Source organism: Perna viridis, chromosome 8 (assembly GCF_037379345.1).
Source record: "Perna viridis isolate PV_CMFRI_1.1 ecotype Kerala chromosome 8, ASM3737934v1, whole genome shotgun sequence".
NCBI lineage: Eukaryota > Metazoa > Mollusca > Bivalvia > Mytilida > Mytilidae > Perna > Perna viridis.
In genome coordinates, this window is record NC_142452.1 from 16,204,259 (window position 1) to 16,227,986 (window position 23,728).

General features: G+C 31.6%; 1 protein-coding gene across 1 annotated transcript; it reads left to right on the forward strand.

Moving 5' to 3' along the window:
* Positions 1–3,469: 3,469 nt before the first annotated feature.
* Positions 3,470–18,955, forward strand: LOC148609517 (transmembrane protein 41B-like). Its single transcript, XM_088540443.1, has 7 exons — positions 3,470–3,546; positions 10,628–10,766; positions 11,554–11,682; positions 12,413–12,506; positions 13,160–13,264; positions 14,129–14,267; positions 16,010–18,955. The coding sequence occupies exons 1-7, from the start codon at positions 3,486–3,488 to the stop codon at positions 16,177–16,179; spliced, it is 837 nt and encodes a 278-aa protein (XP_088396569.1). The 5' UTR covers positions 3,470–3,485; the 3' UTR covers positions 16,180–18,955.
* Positions 18,956–23,728: the final 4,773 nt, after the last annotated feature.

A 23,728-nucleotide genomic window follows, 5' to 3' on the forward strand; every position in this document is an offset into this window, starting at 1 on the left:
CATCATCCTGCAACCAGATGATTCATACATAATTGTTTAAAGAAGAGATTATGCCAAATTTAAGCGTTTCCCTTCATACCAGCAACGATTGTCAAGGGTCAAGTTCGAACAATCAAAACCAATTGCATATGTAGAATATATTGGAGAATTCCCAAAATTAATAAGTGTACATGGTAACAACTAAAATAGACACGGTGAATATGTGTGGACAACGAATATGATTCCATGAAAGCGTCTATATATAGGGATCTAAAACAAGTCAACAACGTGAAATACAATGAGAAAAAAGAAGACGTACCCGGCCCCGTCATTTTTGGTGTTCGGGTCTTGATAAAAATGCTACATGACCGTTCCTTCATAAAAGACCGGCAAATCATACTCCGTCATTCTATACAGCGACGAACAATTGCAGGATTTGAAGAAACTCTGAAATTCAGAATCGAAGCAAATTATCGGTGAGAACAGAACATTTAATTTTGGCGCAACTTGAGTAACACTCACCGTCTTTCACAGTTACAACCTGATCAGAAAAAAAATCTGCTACTTACGGTGGTATAACACCCTCACGCCTATCATAGATGCATCATCTATCTGCAATGGTACCTCAGTGACGTTGCTGGAGCCGAATGAAGTGGTAAAAATCTTTTTTTGGGCCAGACGAGGAAAGAACCATAACGAAAGCGATCGAAAAGTGCTTCATCAACTCACAACAAATTCTATGCACGAGGCATCAAGATCAAAATATTAATAAATTGTTGATATTTTAAAGGAATATTGACAATGCACATATCACGGATGTCAGGTTAACTACAATAGTCTTTCACGCCTGGTTGACCAGGTAATTACCAAGCGTGGGATCATAAACTTGTCAGAGCGTAAGGCCAGATGAAATTATGTAACTTACATTACAGAGGAAGATTTTACAAAATGCTGGACTTTTTAATCGACAACATATTTGTCCAGTGTGGTGGACGTGTTTTTCAACAAACGGTCGGCATTCCAATGGGAACAAATTGTGCTCCTTTATTTGGTGACATTTTCCTTCACTCTTATGAGGCTAACCTTATAGCTGATCTGATCTGAAAGAAAGAATATCGTTTAGCTAGATCCTTTAATCTCAGTTTCCGCTATATAGATGACGTAATGTCTTTAAACAATCCTAATTTCGGGGATTTGATACATCGCATCTACCCCAAAAAACTCGAGATAAAGGATACTATAGACACTGTGAAGTCAGTCCCATATTTTGACCTACACTTAGAAATCGATGGTAAAGGAAAACTATTGACTAAACTTTACGACAAACGTGATGACTTTTCATTCAAAATTGTCAACTTTCCTTTCATCTGTGGCAACATCCAGTTAGCACCTGCGTATGGAGTGTTCATATCACAACTCATACGTTATGCCAGATTATTGCAGAAACTACGCAGAATTTTTGTATCGCGCTAAAACTCTAACAATTAAACTTCTGGAACAGGGTTATGTTCCTACAAGATTGAAGTCATCACTACATAAGTTTTATGGTCGTCATCATGAAATCGTGGATCGTTATGTATCCATCTGCACCATGAAAACTGATTTATTCAACGGGTCATAGTTTTCTTTTCCTCGTTTGTCTACCCCGGACTTGACTTTTACGAGCAACTCGGCGGGTGTTTCTAGAAAAACAGAGGACGCTTACCCTACCGGTGCACCTGGTCCATGCTCCCAGTTTTTAGTGGAGTCCGAGTTGCACATTTGATTTTGTTACTTTGTATGTATGATTTTTATTACTTTATGTACTTTGTTGTGTATGTCTGTTTACCATGTCTGGTCTTTGTCCCTGGATTACATTCTTTTGATTATCGCCATAGCCTTGGTTCCCTTGATTACTCTTTCGATTAACAGTTATATTTAGGATGACGAAAATATATCTGTAATACCTTTTGAATGGAATTTTTCAAATTTGGACTTTTCAAATTTTAAGTGACGAAAACGATCTAAAATATTTTCATGTCACATGTTGAGGAAAATTTCAAGCGCCATCTGCGTCAGGTCATCTGTGAAGGTGACTCGAATTATGAAACTGTCATTAACGATATTGTTGGAACTGATGGCCTTCTGTATTCTGTCGATGATTTATGGAAAAGTGAAAGTTATGGAATTCGAGGCGAAATTTGAAAATTGTATATAGCATTTTATAAAGATATTTCACTAACAATACATGTATTTATACCCTGAATACACATGTCTGGATTACTTAAAAAAGATTTCGCTATAGTAAATTGGAAAAAAACTTTCGTACGAGTCAATGAACAATATTCTAAAGCTATCCATAAATTGGCGATCTGTGAAATTACCGGATCTCGTGGATATATAAGATTCACATAAATAAGCAGCTCCAATATAGAAACATGCGCCGAGCGGTACACGACCAATTAGGCATACGCTATGGGCTAAAAAAAAAAACAAAAACAAAACACTCTTCTAGAAGTTCATGGATTTAACGAGAAAGAGAGAAAAATACACCGAATCAACAGACGGCATGATAAAAATTCCCAAACCACCAACCACTGCAAGAAAACCCAACCAAAACGAAGAGAATTAGAAACAGAAAAACAACATCTTTGAATTTTTCATGAACATTGTGTTACTTTTTACATTATTATATTATATTTTAGTGCTTTTATTGATATACTGGATATGTGATGTTTTTGTGATACTTTTGTGATATACATTTTTTCCAGGGTTTATGTGACATTATTTTTAAGGTTTCGTTTGATATTGTTAGTCTAATAAGTATTTACAAGTTTCATTTTTTTATAGAAAAAACTATGTTTTTTTTTATTTATTAATAATTTTTTGGGTTTTTTTTGTTTGAATTTAAATTTTGAGAATTGCTTCACTATCTACATTTAAAATGTGATAATAATTATATCTAGTGTCATATTTATTTTTAGAAATTTTAATCCAGGTCATTGGTTTAATTCGAGTTAATGTTATTTTTAAAATTTGTGTAATTTACTTTTTTCATCAAATATTCACAAATTATATTTCTTAAAAGTTCATTTACGTGTTTTTGAATGGTTTTGTTTTGTTATTTTTTATTTAGAGGTTCTAGAGATGATGTACCATAAATTCAAATTGGTATTGCGTTATAAATAAATATTTTCTGTCATAGCAAATATAATTTCTCCACAGCCATTAAATATTCTGTCATTCAAACACAAAAACACAACCCGGGCTCTTTTTATTTCTCCCTAGGTGCTTTTTGTTATCTCTCGGACGCTCTCGGGCGCGTCCGGGTGTTTTTTAGTAAGACCCACATAATAGCTATGAAACCAAAATTTACTATTAAATTTATTTAACAAACATGAATTGTAATTCAACATTTTCATGACCTAATTTTTTAGGATTTTTAAGTATTTATAGTAATGAAATGACTTTATTCATAGTAGAAATTCAAATGATAAATATTACAGAGATTACAGAAAAATATAAATATGGCCACCAAGATGTCAGAAAAATCGTCGTCTCTGAGAGAAAGACCGACTAAATCGAAAGGTTGATGTTTATACGTATTTCATTGATATGTTTTAACACACTAATATACTTCAGTTAAGCAAGTGGGGTATTATTCGCCCAGAAGTGAAATACTGTTAAAAAAGGTGACATCTCTTGGCCATGCACCTTTGTCCCTGTCTTTTCCATGTATGTTTTACGTACGCTGAAGCTTTCAAAGATCATGTTTAGATGTACTGTCTTACTTTTTGGTATGAGCATTGAAACTTGAAACATTCCCGAAAAAAAGCATAAGTTCTTATGATCTATAATGTGTAGCCCATACCAACTTTTCCCCATACCCAAACTATTTCTTCATTATTACCTTATATTTCTAGCAGAAAGTTAGTAAACATTTACAAAATGACACCATGGTAGGCTAAAATTAATGGTTTTTAAAAAAGTTTTGCGGAAACAATTTATTTTATTTGATTTTTAGCTTTAAAAGGTCTAAAATTTGTAACCTGAAATTCCTGCAGTAGGGAGGTCGGTAGTACGTTTATCAATATTCTTGCAAGGGCAAAATTTTCAATTTTGAGTCAACTTTAACACGTTAGAAAATGGTCAAATATCCATTGCATGACAATAAGAAATATATGTAATTGAAGTTGAGACATTTCTCCTCCTAAATATACACTTTTCATTGTTATTGGAGTTGTTGTTTATTTGGTACAAACATTTGAAGTGACGATACTCTGAGAAAAATGGCCGCTGGAAAAACTATGTGTCAAAGATCATACCTATTTCAAAATTCATTCCGCAAGCTGTTACTGGACCGATTTTCTTCATTTATGGCTTAAATTTTTGGAAATATCTTCAATTTTGATAATCCGGTTGTCAGGCTAATTTTTTGGTGCATAAACATATTTTTTACGTAATTTAAAGGAAAAACATGTTGAAAAAAAATAGTTTTTGCGTACCCGGAATGCACTGACAGGCGGATTCCGAAAATTTAATCATTTCAGCGTCCATCCGTAACCTTGGTTTCAGAAGAAAAACAATAATAGCTTGCGGAATCGATTGGATATTTGGGTGATTAGGGCATGGTTTTCTCAAAAATTAAAGCGGGACCGGTTATCGTTCTTGCTAACCGGATGTTACTGATCTGCCATAGCTTCCGCTAAGATTTTCGAACGCTCGTGGAAAAATGCCTTTTACCGACATTATTGAGGTACGGGGAAAAGTTGGTACAGGTATTAGTACGGATTACACATTTTTGACCCTACCTGATGAATGATGTAATGATGAAAGCACAAATGTATATTTAATTTGACATTTACATGTTTCAAAAAGGATTTCAGGAATAGAGTAATCGAAATAAAAAATCCAAATCAATTGCAATTGATAGAAGTTTGTAAGTTGATGACAGAAATTGATCATCAAAATTAATTTCAATTTCTTTTCTATTTGTTTTTCTGTTATAGACGTTTTTGGGGTCGAAACATACATTTACCTTGACATTGATTTTTCTAGCACTCGTCATTTTCGTCAATGACAAAAGATTTTTCAAAATGACGAAAATAATCTAGTCTCATTTCGTCACTTGAAATCTTTGAAAGTACAAAAAATGTGAAGAGCTATAAGCCCACCATTGATTCAGGTGGCGAAAGTGACAATTTTATTACCCCCAACCTAATTACAACTCTCAACAGGTGTCAAAAATTTGTGTAAATATTTCGCCAATTACACTAATCATGCACGTGGAGTAAACACTCAAGCATGAAAGTTCAAATGCCGGTAACAATTGCTGCTGGGAAAATTCCTTTACTTCTCATTAATTTTGTTTCAAAATGACATAAAAAGCTATTTATCATTTATTTTTGTACATCGAACTTGAGTTTAAACGAAATGTGGGCATTTTGTCACTACCGTGTCACTACATTTTTTACAATCTTGAAATATCATTTATGCTATCAATGAATTCCTGAGGGACCAATGGTAAATTTATCAACTGAAAAGTAATGACATAAATTTAACTTTAAATCGGTCTGGATCCCAAAAGCAGACTTGAAAATTTGGCTAAAAATAGAATTTAATGAGGTAACAATTGGGAAATACCTATTTGAAAATATCTATATACGGTATGTCCAATGTAGCACTGGTGCATTTTAAGGCAGTTCTATATCTACACTGTGCTAGATGTATTTCTGTGTTTCTACAAGGGTGGCAATGGAGAAAACAGCATTTTTTATTATATGAAATACATTTATAATTATCTCAGGAATGTACAATGTATGCCCCTGATAAATGTAAAAGAGTCAAAAGGGATTTCTATTTTTGATTATTCTTAAAGGCTGGGAAGTTTCTTTTTTAATTAAATCTCGGACATGCTATTTGGATTCTCTGGAAAACATGCTTGCATAACAGTGGAAGAAAATTATGTATATTCATTTATGCAATGTACATTTAAGTTTTATTTCATGTCTTTATACAGTGTTGTAAATAACAGATGATGCTGAAATATCTTATGTCAGGTGCAAATACTATCACACTTAAAAAAACACAAACCATTAAAATGATGCTAATTTTCTCACGCGAAAGTGATCAAAGCTTTCAAAATCTTGAAAAAAAATCCTGCCTTGACTCTTCTCAACTAACAGAGAATGCTTACTCCAAGTGATTCTTGGAAATGTTACTGTGTTAATGGAACATTGTCCGAGTCTAGAGTCTGATGTCATTCCCAAATTTATTAACATTTCTGCAAAGTTGCCAAGAGAATTGGCATGTATCTATTTTTCCAATGATTGGATAATTTGAAGAACTTTAATCGTTTCGTAGTTGTCTTTTTTTCTTTTTTTTTCTTTCAAACTGACCTGATAAATACTTCACCTCTTTTCTTTAATCTTTGTACATGCTTGTAAATATGACTGTTATATCTCTCTATCAGATGAATTTAAGAATAGATATAATCAATTACAGCTGAAAATATAAATTAACAGTAATTAAAAATCAAAATGAACTTCAATTACTCTTAGTTAAAAACAAACAATTGGCCACAGACCTTCATTTATTGATTTGGTAGGGTTTTATACATTTTGTAATGACATTTTTGGCTATAGCTTGGACCATATCATTTGTTGGGACATAGGGAACCACTCAAATCAACCAGAATACACCTACATGTAGGACACTCCACTTGAAATATCCAGAGGCGAAGAGTGTTTACTCATAAGATATGTGAAAAACTGATAGAATCTTGAGAGGAAAAAAAATAGATTGGAAAACTAGAGGTGTATCAATAATAAAATAAAATCATGGCATGTCTTTATCTATTTTTTTAAGATTTAAGCTGGTATAAGCCATTACAGGGAATATTACCCAACCCAGATAAATCTTGGTTTTCCCCAACTTGGAAAACCAGGTATTCAGTACGTTGCTAATCCTGTTAGTATGCAATGTTTACTTCTTACTAATCCCTAAACACTTAACTTCATTCTACGTAATGTGTTATGATTGAAGTTGTGTATCTTAACATGCATAGCCATACTCATGTAATTGAAATTCAATTTAAATAGCTTTATCCAAAATTTAATTTAATTGATTGCAATCGATTACACAAATTACACTATTCGCAATTACATACATGTATGTATTTGGTTCTTTCGGTAATTGTTGCTCATCTCTGATTCATTATGACTTCATGCTATCCTAGGACTTGAACTAAGTCATGTGGAGTAAATTGTCTTCACCAAAGCCGTGCTGAAATTCTTATACCCCTACTGCTATGGACCAATGGTGTGTACAGCCTTTTCATCAAGAGGTGGTACCAGGTACTTTTACCCTTCTAAGCTACTGAAGGGTTCCACCAGAATTTTCACATTTCATATAGTTTTGTAAAAGAAAATGACGAAAAATACCCCTACAAATGAAAAGGTACCTGAATTGCAAAAAAATAATGATGAAACCCCTGAGTGTATCAGATTCTTAATATTCATTTTACAATTGTTTGGACTTCCTAACTACAAATGTAGTATGATTTTTGTGAGCAACATGTATGCCTATGATAGACATAGCTCAATGTCATATTTTAGGCAAAACAGCACCCCGCACTTGCGCAATAGTCTACTTCTATGTCAACAAATTTCTTCACTTCCATCAGAATATTTTGAGCCATTCATAGTTTCTGTCTTACATTTTACATACAGGACATCACTGATGCTCTGTCTGTATTAAGTTCTCTTTGTCAGAATACTTTCTGATGTTTGTGTAGTCACATGTACATATAATGTAGGTTTTATTAGTAGTAGAGGTGGATACCTTGTTCAGAGAGTAGTCTTACTTTTGTAAATACATGTAACTGAACCACACATTGTTAGCTGTGCTCATTAAGTACTTCTTTAGCTCAGTTGGTAGTGCATCAGCATACAGTGGTAGGAGGAATTATGAGTGCATCATTCTCTTACATTATTGCCCAACTGAAAAAAATTCACTGTCAGCTTTCATGTCATTTCATTTACATTTAACAACAGTGTACATTCTCACTGTGTTAACTCACTGAGGATCCTATTCATCTATTCTTACATGTACATGTATTTGTTATATAATATATACATGTATACATGCACATGTATATTAATTTACAAATACAACATTTTTTTCACATCTACACATCTGTAGATGTGAATAAATGTACATACATGTACTTTGTACATTTAGTACAATGTGCATGTATTTTTTGACAACCCAAACTTTTGATGAGTTTAACTTTTCAACAATGTTTAAGGATAATGTCTTCAAATTAATGTTATTGAACTTGATTTGTAATAAATTTGGCTTAGACAAATATTATTATAAAAGAGCCTCAAAATAGGATCAGAGTATCAAATGCTTGTACTTTTTTAAAAAATAAATATATACTTTTTAAAAAAATTAGAATAATATCCATATTTAAAGTGCATTTACATTTTCTAAAGCAATCTGTCAATTTAACTTAAAAATTGACTTATTGATACATTGTTTTCTTTTGTAAACATGTACAATGTAGTTATATGTCACTGTTAACATTGCATTGTACAAGTAACAGGTTGCATCCACTTATCTGAATAGGATACAATAAACAATGGTATATTGCTGGTTTATTATAGCACAAATGATTTGATATGTACTTTTCTGAAGGTGGAATGGAATGATTTAATGTAGTGCAATGTAGTTAAATACATTTCTTAGAATTATTTACAATGGATTTATTATGAATTGTATGCGTAAATTAAAGGATGATATCTTAATGCATTGACCCCCAGTCATGCCAAACAAAATTCCAAATTCCACACATGTTATACATGTGTATACAGCGTATATTTACATTTGCTTCATTGCATCACTACAGAATCTTTCTGGTCGTCATCATGAACTCATGCATCATTACATGGTATCCATCTCTATTATGAAACTGATTTATTAAATGTGTCACAGTTTTCATTTCTTCTTTCGTTTGCCCTGGACTTTTTATGATCTACTCGGCGGGTGTTTCTAGAAAGCAGAGGGCACTTACTGTTCCAGTGCACATGGTCCATGCTTCAGTTTTTAGTGGAGTCCCGAGTTTCTCATTTACATTTGTTACTTTTGTGTGTTATTTTGGTTATTTTATATTCTTTGTTGTGTGTGTCTGGTTTCCATGTCTGGTCTTTGTCTCTGGATTACATTCTTTTGATTTCCTCTAGAATCTTGGTTCCCTTGATTACTTTTGCATTACATGGCATACATTTTTGAAAATCTCTACATTGCATACATGTACCAAGGCTCAAGCTTCAATGTACTTGAGAAAAACAGGGAGAAGTGACTTCGCTTTCAGAGAGACACTAGGGAGAAGTGGGGAATGAACAGGGAGAAATGAACGAGCATGCACATCATTTTACCAAAGCTCTTTAAAATTAAATGTGTTATATGTTACTTACATGCACACAATATAAACAAGCAGTTTGATGTATTCATTTTCTTTAATTGAGACAAATGTTACTTTTTCTTTAGCTACATATGTAAGTAAAAATATTTTTGACAAAATGAAATCAACCTGCTGACTGAGTGTTTGACAGTACATTATTGTATGTGCATTAATATTGGTACAAATGTACATATACATATATTTACATTTTTGTATTGACCTACATAACGTGCCTGCTCTTAAAGTAATACTAGGTTTTCTTGTACCCCTTCTTCTGCTGACTTGAGGCCATTAGGGAAGCTTAGCTGCAACCTTAATATATGGCAATTCTCACATTATCAGGGGCTGTTAGTATTGTGAAGTAGCATTACCTGCTCTTTATCTTAAACATAGGTTTAATATCAGCCCTGTGGTGTAGAACTCAAATCTTAGGTCAAAGTGCGCAATGCATGGGCAATAACATTGAACTTAAGTCCGGTTCAGTCTTATATGAAAAGATGTTTTTGTTCACTGTTTGTTGAACTTATTAATGTGGAAAACTATGAATACTACTTTGTGAAAGGGGACACTATGTCCAACAATTCTGCATTTCTGAAAATGATAAAATTTAATGATCTAGTTGCTCAATTACTTAACATTTTTACTGGTTATCTAAGTGTCTGTCAGATCTAAACATACATTTTGTATCAATATTGGAAATGAATTGTTACTGAGTGTTTAAAGTACAGTCTGAATGATTTAAGTAGTTATTTTTTTTTCTAGCAAGCAGTTGCTCCTTCTGTTTACCAAAAAGTCCTTGTTTTTGTTTCTTATGTTATGGAAGCAGTAAAAAAAGAATGAATGTGACGAAACACTACAAATGCACCAGGGTATAACGTAAGGGCTATTCCTGTAAAATTTCCTTGGAGGTGTTGGAAAGCCACTTAAATATTTATACCTTGGTAAGAGGTATTTCTGATATTTTACTCAATATAATGAATTGCAAGAATGAAATTAAGTCTCATGATGATACCCATTATGAATTGTGGTATTCCACCCTATTCAGGGAAATTTTACTGGAATAACCTAAAAACAAACAAAAAAAACAAAATAGTAAATACTTCCAGAGTTCACCTAAAGGTCTTTAACAAGTGTAAAAGACCTTTGAAGAAGCCGGTAATTCAAGATAGCTGAATTCTAATTCTTCTTTTATCTTCTTTACAGATGACAAAGAATCTGAGCAGTTACAACCCAAACCAGATGATGATAGTAGTACAGGGTCTTTTATTATATTAGTTCTGATATTTTTGGCTGCTATCATTGCATTAGGAGTAGTATATTTAAATTTTCCAAAACTGGAAGAGTAAGTTAATGTACAAATGTATTTGCTAGTTCTTTAGAGTATACACACCATCCAGAATATCTTTGCTTCATCATGTCATGACAAAGATGGAGTCAATTAAAAAGAGTTGCATATTTAATTCTATCAAATTTTCTTATAAAGATTTACATGTACATGTAGTTATTAGCACAGTGAATCAAGAGAGAAAGAAAAACTGATTATAAAAACTTGAAAATATACATTGAATCTCTAATAAAGAATGAAAAGTTAATTTGGATTTAAATTAAAATAATCTCTGCTAAAGATGAACGTGTTAGAATGTAACAAAAAATCTGTATAAGATACATTGATTATTACTAATCTTGCTGTATTGTGATTTTTGTCGCGTGATCTTTCTGGTTGATGATTTTTTCTGTTGACAAAATTATTATTGGAACACTAGATTTGTGTTTTATCATTTTCAAAGTTTAATGTTCATCGTAAGAAAAGTAGCAATACATGATTTTCATTGATAATTTTAGCTTAAATACTGTATTCTTCCGCAAATACGGCACACTTTTTTTCAACTTTTTCATTGCTCCAGGAGAGTGGTGCGCAGTATACACCAAAACAATGAGTTCATAGATTTTTTTCTGGAGACATAATTTTCAGGAATCAGGACCAAAGTTGTCATAAAAAAACAACATTGAGCCATTTTGTATTTCTTGCACTCACTGTAACAACTTGAATCAGAACATTAATGATGTACAGATGGTCAAAGATTGTCTGCATGTATAAATATCCATAAAGTTTTGTCGTATATTTTCAGGTCAGAAAAACAGTATATTAAGTTGCCTAGAGATATAGAAGACGCAAAAAGACTAGGAAATGTTTTGTCACGTTACAACGACAGATTCTTTGTTCAAGTTTTAGGGGCATACTTTATAACTTACATATTGTATCCTTTTAAGACATTAACCTTTAAGTGTACCTGTTTTAATACCTGTACATGTATATTTTGTATCACCTGTTTTAATACCTGTACACGTATATTTTGTATCACCTTTCCTGAGATACACAACTTGTAACTGCAGTCTGTAGGAAAGATTCATTTAAATAACAAATGATAAGTATGTACTACAAACTGTTTACAGATATTAAATGAGATAATTTCCTTCTACATTAATCCCTGTTTTCACTGATCACTTTTCTGATTTTTAACAAAAATACAAACAGCTTTAGTAATGATTTCACAATTTTACAGTAAATGATCTTCATGCTGATATTAACTCTTATGTAAGAATTTCTTGGCACATTTTTTGCCTTACATATAGCACTGAATTAAAGCACATGGTTCCATGACAAGTCATGAAGAATAAATAGTGTTTTTTTTTTACAATACTATACATAATGAGTACTATATTTTCGAAGTGGATATTATCAGAATATGGTACAAAAATGACCAGTTTACCTCCAATAGCAGGGTGACAGTATGGATACATGTATTTAATAAATATTTACTGATATTTAAAAGTATATTTATGGTTTTTTTTTAAATAAAAAAAAATTACAAACAACAAACAGCCTGTATGAGTACTGAGCACAACACAGGCTGTTTTATTTCTACAATACCCTTATCTTGAGTGTGTATTTATCCAAAAATGAATTAGATCCTTAATTACAAACAGCTTACAGTCATTTGCCATTCCAGGTTCTATATTTCTCAGTATACTTTCAGGATTTCTGTTTCCATTTCCACTAGCATTATTTCTAGTCTGTTTGGTGAGTTAATTTTTGTTTTTTACATGGGCTGGTTAGAGTATTTTACTGTACCTGAACCTATTCATACAAAAAAAATTGTGATCCATCAACAATTTCAGATCAGTTGGCATTCATTCAAACCAGTTTGTAAACCACTGATTGCTTCAGTGTTATATCATGTGACCACTGATTGATTCATATAGTTTACAGAATTGTTTGTTTTACATTTCCATTTTACACAAATTTACTAAATGCTATAATTTAAGACATAACTTAAGATACATTTTATTTACATTGTTTTTTTTTTAAGAAAAAATACAAAACATAAAGTTAATGTTTAAAATTCCACGTAAATTTAATAAAACAATACATTAGATTCTTCCCAATAAAAATTCTTAAATTTTCATGAACCGATCAGCTGTTAGTTTACAAAACAAAACATCAATCGGATCGGTCACTGGTTATGAGTTTTTGTTTATTGAAATTCTACTTTAAATGGCACATTTTGGTGTTATGGTTATGGTGATAAACAATAAAATGTTTGTGCTCAAATAATCACAAACAAAATAATAACCCATTAGGCAACGACTCAACAAATCCTCATCAGGTCAACACTGTCATCATTATAGAATGTTGTATTCCACAATGATTTTATTGTATGTTTTTGTTTTCAGTGTTCAGGTCTTGGTGCTTCATTTTGTTATTTATTGTCATATCTGGTTGGTAAAAGACTTGTTATGAAATACATCCCAGAGAGGGTGGCAGAATGGCAATCTCATGTGAGTAAAGCGGCATTGAGAATTGATATAAGGGGAGGGGTACTTTTGGTGAATCATTCTATTATGAAAAAAAAATTATATAGGAAGCACTTTTTGGTAACCCTGTTTGAAAGAATTAAATTGCTTTTAATACATGCAGCTGCTAGAAGATCAGCTTATGATAAAGTTTTCCCACTTTCATGCTGTAACAATAAAGTAAAGTATGAATTTAGTATTACATAAATTTGAGCTTATACTTATATATCCCTTCAATATATCAGTACTAAACCGAATTTTGCATGGCAGTCAATTATCATATTTTTGAAACTTTGAAATAGAGTAAAACCACCATACAGATTTGTAAAAAACTGAATAAAGTATAATTGCGTTACCAATTAAGGTAGTTTCAATCAGTTCTTGCTAAGTATGGGCAAACTGAATAATATAACAACACAAAACTGCAAAAAAATACAAAGAAAAAGAGGACAAAAAATTGATTTTGTTCTTCAAAAATGTGATGTCTGCACCAGAGTAGACTATCCAAAAGCTCATGACTTGAGAAAGTTATTGGAAATCATAACCTTTGACCAACTGTTGCAGTTCAGACAAAATATTGATGTAAGAGATGTAACTTGAGGCTTAACACGTCACTTTCCACAAAATAATCAGTAAGCAAATGTCACTAGTAAATGTACCCTAACTTTCAAACCCTGTTATGAGAACTTTTTTTATTATTTAACTTTTGAATCCTAGCAGTACCTTAAGACAAGAATCCACATACATGTTAGAAATATTGTGCTTGAAAGGGTAAAAATAGGAATAACAACTGAATTAAAAATCTGTTTTGTTTTTTACTTTATCAAGACTTTGTTATTTTATTTACAGGTAAATAGGCATCGGGAGCATTTATTGAACTACATCATATTCTTAAGAATTACACCATTTTTACCAAACTGGTTCATAAATATAACATCACCAGTTATAAATGTACCTCTGCTACCTTTCTTCATAGGCACATTTCTAGGTATGTTTAATATTTATTTGATTTTATGGACAGAGCTTATACTCAATTATTATAAAGATAGCAGTTTTTTACTGAATGTTCCTTGTGTACAATTTTTTGATAATTCACACTGTGAAATAAATTTGGTAATCTCACTCTCGCCCTTTCTCCCACCAAAACGTCACAACACGAATGTCATTAAGCCTTTCACAAAATTTAAAATTTGTGTTGAAAATAGCAATGAAGAATGGAAGAAATCTATATAATAAATAGGATAATCAATTGGTTATAGTGAATAACCAAAACATGATCACTCGTACCAAGAACGCTTCAAGTTTTAACTCGTGTGCAGAACAAGTTCCATCCAATCTTTAAATCTAGGTGTTCTTCGGCACTCGTGATCATATTTTGGCTATCTACTTTTTCCAATTAATTATCCTTTTAATAATGATTAAGTTAATAATGTACTACCATGTTGTTATGGTTACGTTTCCCCCAATAGGATGCTTGACTCCTTACAAAACCAATTCTATGACTGTATTCTAAACCTCAAACAACCACTTTTGAATTATATACGTCATTTCCGACAGAACACTTTTGAACCATTTATGTTTCAAGTTAAATATGAAAGATGTTGCTGACACTTCATCCTTACTATACTGGGAAAATTTTTAAAAAATTTTACATGAGTAAAGATGAAAGATCAGGTTTTCTTTCAAAACATAAATATTTTGTTGGCTTCTATAAGAGGGCACCACCATTTCTGGAAACTAAGTATATAGTGATGTAACATTTCTCTTACCTATGTTTTGAAAATATGACGCTGCCACTTTCAAGATGCTTCATTGGTTAAGAGAACGAGTTAAAATGAGTGGGGGTGACTTTGTCTTACACTGATTTTCTCAACTCACAAAGGGCCATTTCTGAATGGTTGTTCTTGGTATTTATTTTTTATTTTTATATGACCGCAAAACATTTTCTGTCATAAATTGGTATGGCACTATCTTCATCATTGCCGTCAGTAGACACTTGGTTTTCATGCCATAACTTAAGTTAGGTAGACCAGTTGTTAAGATATTTTGATCTGATTTTACTAACCACTTAAGTAAGATTATTAATGTGATGTTTGTGGCTCCTACCGTTGTAGAATAAGGTGTTGTATTAAAACCCATGTACAATTTTTGTTTTTCTTCCCATTTTGATTATTTCTTTTTTATTGTGTTCCTTATTTTATTCTGGTAAACCCATGTATCAAGCAGATTCAATGTGTTTTTGAATTTTTTCGAGTTATAAGAGGTCAAAGGGGCTACACCCCAAAAAATTCTACTTTTTTATTTTTGGTTTGAAACCTAAATTTTTTTATTGGATTCTTCATGACATTTCCCACCTGCATTATAAATCAGATTTTCAGATATCTCTTATGGTTTTTGAGTTGTGAGGGGTCAAAGGGACCAACTTTTAAATTTTTGGTCTGATTTTGAAAATTTTTATGACAAATTTTGTGCAGTTTTGCGTCAAAACCAGTTGTTGTGTTCATAATGAGATGTAAGTCCCAATGCTTGTTTTTGTTCACTTCAGACAGTTTACTTGATACATAATACATTTAAATTGACATGAACAGATTAAAAAACTATCTGGTGTAGACAAGCTTCCTTTTTTTCCGGGTTCATTTTAGAAAGGGTTCACTGTATGTAAGATTAAGAAAAAGACCATATTTAACAACCTATATTTGGTTTTAAATTGGACTATCTCATATTTTTCAGGTGTAATACCACCAACATTTCTGGCAATACAGGCTGGAACAACATTACATCAGCTGACATCATCAAGTGATATGTTTTCATGGAGCTCTGTAGGGCTTCTAGGATTGTTTGCTCTGGTTTCTTTACTCCCAGTAATATTCAAAAAGAAATTGCAAGAAAAATTAGACTGAAGATGTTTTGTATAGTGTTTTCTTTCTGCATTCCTTTCAAATGTAGGATGTTTGTCCACATGAAATTGAGTTCCAGAAACTGGCTAAAATTTGCTGTAATTCCAATGTAGTCATACAATGTATGTATTTGAGATTTTATATTTGCTCATAATTTTAATATATACAATGTAGGCCAGTCAAAGAAAATTTTAAAACTATTGACCAAACCTTATTGAAAGCCAAGACACTCAAAGAAAATAGCAGACCAAATTTTCTGATATAATATGGTTGGTTATTTTGGCAGATGTGAGGCAGAAACGTATACAAAACAATTTTGTGTTTCTAATTTTGGCAGATGCTAAGTTGTGCACTAAGATCTTAAGCCATGATTGATTTTTTAAATTAATTATGACATTTTTAGCCAGGCTGCTGAAATATGCCAAAATTAGCACCCCACAAAAATACCTCTTCCCATAAACTTTAACTTGTGCTAATAAAAAAATGTGAATTTATAATGTTGGTGAAAACTTGAACTCAATATGATGTGTACTAATGTTAAGAAATATGAGTATAATTTCATATGGTGCAATATTGTATGTTATTATCAGTTGTGTTACAACTCTATGTGTATTTGTTAATGTGGGTATGTTTATATCGCTTAGGTTATTGGATACTGCAAATATTTTATACCCAATCTATATAAAAAGTGTACTAATGATAGTGCTGCAACTTTTAAGTACGGTAGCCTCATTTGTTGCTTGGTTGAATTTTGCTTATCATTCAGTCTCCTAGTATTTTTGAAAGCAAACTTCTGATTAAGTTAATCCTACTTGCTATGATTTATTCTACCCCACTCATCGAGTCCGCAGTATATTGGTGTCACCTTGTCTGTTGCAATTATCTCAGCTAATGACGGATGTATTGATTTCAAATATAGTATGTGGCTTTATGTAGATATAACATACATAGTGAGCAAATTTGAGTGCTGTACAGTATCAACTTTCTGTATGAATGGGGGTTTATCTTGCATTACAAGGCATGCTACTTCATGTTTGTTACTGACTTATAATTAAGAGTTTTTGTTCCAACTCCATAAATGGTTAAAGCTATTATATTTTACCCTGAGACCATAAACATGATAAATACACTGTAAAAAAAGTTTGAATAGGAATAAGAAAACTTTTTTTTAGTATTTGTAGCAAGAATTTTTAACTTTTAACGACAAGATGGCTGGCTAATTCATATTATATTTCATCTGTTCAGAAAATTTAGTCCTTCTTTTTGTTTGATTACTTGACTATCTCATTTTTAATATTTTCTTGTATGGATGATGGATCCATTTTTACTCTAATTAGACATTTTCTTTACAAATGAAAATTTTTTTACTGAGATATGTACCTTATTTTGCTACTCTCAAGGTACGTAAGTACATTTAGAAGTCATCCTGGTTTCAGAGTTTCTGTTTTTTATTCTAACTTCCCAGTAAGATAAATCATATTTCCTGATTCTTTGAAATATACCATTCTATACATCATTCTACTGAAGGATCCTTCAGCTATATCTAATGGTTTAACTGTGTCTATATTTAGTACTACATTGTTTAAATTTTTAAATGACTAGTATAATATTTAATATGTAAACAGGAAATACATTTAAAGTGTTATCAGGGCATGTCAATATTTTTAATATCCTGTATTAACTGATGATTGATGTTAGAAAAAAATTTTTTACTTCCACTATTTCAGCAAGTGTTGTCATTTCCTAGCAAAAATATATGTTACACCTGTTGTCAATCTTACACAGTCATTTAGTACCAGTCCATATAAAGTTCAGACACTGGCAATGGAAGAGTGAACTCATGGTGTAGAAAAACACATCTAACAAATATTTTTTAAGTCTACGTTTGCTATATTTTTGTGGAACAGTAGTCTGTATTTTTTAGAAAATCATGCTTTCATCTGCCACTGAAACCTTCCGAATCAAAACAATGTCATACAAAATATATACCATTCTTATCTCAACAAACTAATATAAAAAAAACAAGACGGTTATGGGGTTTAACTGTCTGAATAAAAAATTTAATTGAATTTGTTGAGTTCTTTACAAGGATGTTTCACTTCCTGTCTGATATTTATAAAGATTAATAAGAAGCAGGAAAAATGATGTTAAATGAAGTGATTTTATCTGTTTATTTATTTAACTTTTTAGATTAAACATGAGGTTATTTCTATTTTAGACATGAGAGATTATATTTTTTCTGTGATGTCCATAGAAATCATTTCATGATGTCATATAAACAGCCAGCATCATCTAGCTAGGGCAATCAAAGTTGTTACTGTCCCTGAAGGGATCTGTGCATCTGTTTGACAGATCGATGTTGGATTGATCGTTGACTAATCAAAAACCGATGACTGGTGACCGATCTGATTGCAGTTTTGTTACATAAAATGGCAGATGATCGGTTCATGTAATTTTCAGAATTTTCATTGAAACGAATCCAATGTAATACCATATAAGATTTATCTTAAATTTAAGATAGTAAATCTATATATTATTTTGTGAATAATAATAGAAATGTAGAGTAAAAGTAATTAATCAATATTTAAATCTATTATATAAAGCAACAGAATCCGTAAAATATATTTAACGCTCAGTGGTCACATGATGTGATCACTGGTTTAACGGATTGGTTTGACAGATCAATGACTGATTAGAAACTGATTGGTAATCGATAACCGATTGCAATTACAGATGCACGGATGGGTTCATTTACTGTATGCAAAAAAAAAAAGAAAAATCTCAAATACTCTGAAGAAAGATTCAATAGCCTGGAACTTATCAGAGGCTTGTCAGAGAAATTCTGAATTTCCCTACTTGGCTGCATGAGATTTCTCTGCTTTGTATTTAAAAGATTTGTTATATAAGGTACAAACCACATAGAATATGTTGAGAAATATATAAATGGGATGATAATTAGAATAATTGTAACACTTATAAATATGAGCAGGTTGATATGTTTTTAAGGAAGGAATTGCCTTAGAAGTTTCAGAAAAATCAAATATGCAATTTACTTTGCCAGCCCATCTTTACAAACAGTGGCATAACATAATTGATACTTACCTCTGTCTATGAATTGATGATAGTAATAGTGGTGCTCTTTTTAAAGTTTGTTCTTTATATTTTTGCACACATTGCATTTTGAATACTTTATAGTATAACCGGCTATCCTTGATTTTACATGTATTTCTTAATAGCATTATTGTAGAGTTAATATTTATATTTGATTAATTACCTTCATGCACCTCTCTGCAGTCCAGAGATGTTGAACATAATTTGTCTATGTGTCCTTATTTTATTTTTAAGTTTATTTTGCAGAAGTGTGTTACGATGGACTTTTGTTGTTTGGGCCTTTTAGAGCTTACTTAAAGGTGGGGTTTGTACTTATTGATGACTTTTTGGTGATCTCTGAAAGTGTTTACTATTTTATATGTGGGTTATATACTGGTACATCTGTTGGTTTTCACCATACCTGTTCCTTATACCATTCATACTAGTAAAGCAATCAGTAAGATATGACCCTCCCTTTTTGTACATGTATATTAAAGTATCCAACTTACATGTATATATCTTTTATCTGCAACAATTCATTGTAATTTACCTGTTTTTATGTCATTTCTGTATTGTCTTGATATTGTTAACCTTGTTATTGTGTTTTAGTATAGAGAATGTGGTATTTATATAGAAGACAATGTTACTTTATTTTACATTTTGTTGAGGACTGATAGAATGAGTGGTGAGTGTGCACGCAGCATTTTTATTTGTATCTGTGTAATGAATGAAGTAATGTATTGGGATACTTTTCCCCTAATATTTTATTATGGTCTTATATCAACATTGATTTTAATGCCTCAGGAATTAGATTATATTAGAGGCATTTTATTGTTAACTACACAAGATTTTATTTTTGTGATTCTAATAACATGTTCACTACAATTCAGAGAAGATGAAAATCTTGTAAATTGCAGGCTATACAATATAACAGTTTAAGTTCAAAGTCCAATTTTGGCAAATTAAACAGAAAATTTTTAATTGGATATATTTTAGATTTATGTGATCTTGTATTACTTCAATCATCAACTTTATAGAAAATATGGTTTGTTATCATTCTGGTATCTTTGCAGGTCTATTACTGAAAATCTTTTTGGATAATTTTTTTTCTTATTTTATAAAAAGTTAACCTGATAAACCACAACTGATTCTGAAATTATCCACAATCAATATTAGATAAATAATTGTTTCTCAGGAATATTTATGGTGTGTTTTATATTGTTTAAGGTAGATCATACTTACTCTTTCATTTTATTTTATATTTTTTTTTGGGGGGGAGGGGGATACTTACAAAATTTTGTTGATTTTTTAATAAGCATATGTTAGGAAGACCTACGTACCAGTAAGTACTTTTTCTGAAGTCTTCTTACTGTAAAATTAGGATAACCTATAGACAAATACATTGAAACATTCAGTAACTATCAATGTGTATTAATTAAAACACATTTTACACTTTGTACTCACCTACAATTTTGATAAGTTTTCGATATAAATCCATATTCAGTTTCATTTAAATTTCTATAATGCAACTAGTAGAAAAACTGAAGCTAATCCAATCTGAGTTTTTAGATAATTTCTGAATTGATGATGTACTGTTTATCTGTTTAAGAATGATCTACTTTAAATCATATAGACTATTGATGCTTTCATTTGTTTGATGAATCTCAGATCATAATTCAGGAGCCAAACAACCTCCATATAGGTAGGCTCACTTCCTTTGTTAGGAAGAGTTCCATGGAGGTAGGCTCACTTCTTTCGTTAGGAAGAGTTCCATGGAGGTAGGCTTAGTTTGTCTGTTAGGAGGAGCTTTGTACTATAGATATCTGAAGTCTCTTAAAAAAATGATAAGTAATAACTTTATTTGACAAATAGCCTCCATATTGTATGTTGTTTTATTGTATTGTATTTTAAATCAGGCTATTTATTGCTCAACTGGCCTAAGGCCATGTGAGCTATTGCATTCACTAGAAGTCTGTCCTCATTGTCATCATCAATTTTTCAAAACTCCTCTCCTCTGACACTACTTGACTAATTGAAATGTTCCTTTGGATATTTTACATAGAATTGATGTGGGGATTTTTGATCTGTTGAAAAACATGGCCGCTTTTACTAAAAATAGAACAAAGGGATCAGACATTAATTTTCTTCCATATATCTCCAAAACCATCAAGTAAAGCCTAATTCTGATGTGGGTAAAAGTGTTCAGCATGTTGAGATCTATCTGTGGTCAAATTTTTGTTTTGATCAACTTTAAGCCATGCTAAGCCATGTTGGAGTTACTGTCCTTTTTCGACGTTTTTTGCTATTTTTAATGTTATTTCTTACAAAAATCTTCTCCTCTGACACTATTTGACTAATTGGAACCAAACTTAGTATGAATATTTCTTGGGGTATCCTGCATATAACTATGTGGGGATTTTTGATCTGTCGAAAAATATTGCCGATGTTACTAAAAATAGAACATAAGGGTCAGACAGTAGTTTTTCCCATATATTTCCACAATCGTTAGGTTTAGCCAGATTTTGACAGGATAAAAGTGTTTAGCATAATGAGATCTATCTGTGGTCGAATGTTTGTTTTAATCTGTCAAACGACGTTGGAGTTATTGCCCTTATTCGACTTTTTGCTATTTTTAATGTTATTTCTTTTCAAAATCTTCTTCTCGACAATACATGACCAATTGGAACCAAACTTGGTATGAATGTTATTTGGGGTATCCTGCATGGAACTGGTGTGGCAATTTTTGATTTGTCGAAAAACATGGCCGCAGTTACTATAAATTAAAAAAAAAGGGGTCAGACAGAAGTTTTTTGCGTGTATCTCCAAAACTGTTAGCCAATTATTTTTTTTTGCTGAAATGATCCTTATTATAAGGCCTACAAAAGTCTCCAGGGATCAAAGTTGTCAGACTTTTTCTTGAAAGGTGAAAGATGATGTTTTTTAACAGTTTATCTTGAAAACTTTGATAGATAGAATGAAACTTTCAATTGCTGAAATGGTCCTTATGATAAGGCCTACGGATGTTTTCATTGAGTCAAAATTGTCAGACAGCTCCTTGTTAGAGTTATTGCCATTGAAAGACAAAAAGTTAACCAGGTGAGGTATTCAGGCTCCTGGGAGCCTCTTGTCTATCATAAGTTTTGCATGTTGACATTTTCACCACAGAAAATGTTACTTAAATATCTCTTAAAGTTTGAAGTTAAAAATATGAAGATATGAGATGTAGCAGTTTAAAAAAATTAATCCTTTTGGCAATATTACACTTTCACACAAGCATGATGGAGAAACTGATATATGATGAAATTATTGTGTGTTGAAAAACAAACTTTTGTGCACAGATCAGAACATTACGTATCTCTTAGATTTAAGTCTAAAATAACTCTGTTACCCACTAAAAATAAAGTCTATCATAATAATTTTTATTATTTAAACATTTGTATTTGGTTCTTAGGCCATACTAACTAATTGCTTTGTTCTCACGTGTCTTATGTTAATGTATTTCAGTATACTAATGTAAGAACGGAAAAACAACAAAGAAACATTGTTTTCACTTGATCAATTGATAATTTTTACTACAATTATATCTTTAACAAATGAGAACAAATGAATTACTTTGTTATGGCCACAATTTCATATCATATTCAGTGTTCTATTGAATTGTTACACAGAGGACAACTTAGTCTTACTTTTAATAAATTGATATTTATTGGGTTTTTTTGTTATGTATTAGTATAGTGAAACTGGTCTGGACAAATCTCCTCCTGGACATAATATTTTGTTTTGAATTTGTTTACGACATTTAAAAATGCTTAAATTCCAATTAATTGGGGCTTTCAGTCCATGATCCAGGACAGACCCAGAAGTGTGTAAAAAGTCAAGATCCAAAGTTAATCAAAGCACTCACGTACTGAGTCAATTTATATCGATCATTGAATTGTACGCCTCAAATAATCGTCAAATTAAAAAAAAATATGGTATAAAAGCAGGGATAAAAGGAAAGTTAACAGTGATCGAATTCAAACGTATCTAAATGGTTAATATTGAAAGATGACCCCCCATTTCATCAACAAAATTTGGGGAGTGTACATCTTTTGTACAAATAATCCAATCGGGCTAAAATCCGGATTTATCTGTATTTCATGATTCTAAATGTTGTAATCTATTTAGACAGATGGATGGAATGACCTCTTGATTTATTTTTTAAATTCACCGTTCTGATTCTCAAGGACATTTGATTAAACACACAACAAAATTCGTGATGCATCGTGGCATGATGAGCGCCAGTTTGCGAAATACTCGGGTTCAGTGCTGGTTTACATGGAACCTCTAGATGAATTAACACAACACATCAAACATACTGCATAATTGAACAACAAACTGCTATGTTTGGATTTTCCCAAATTCTAAATTTTCAAGTGGAAATTCAATTTAATGATCTCCAGATGGAAACTGTCTGTTAAAT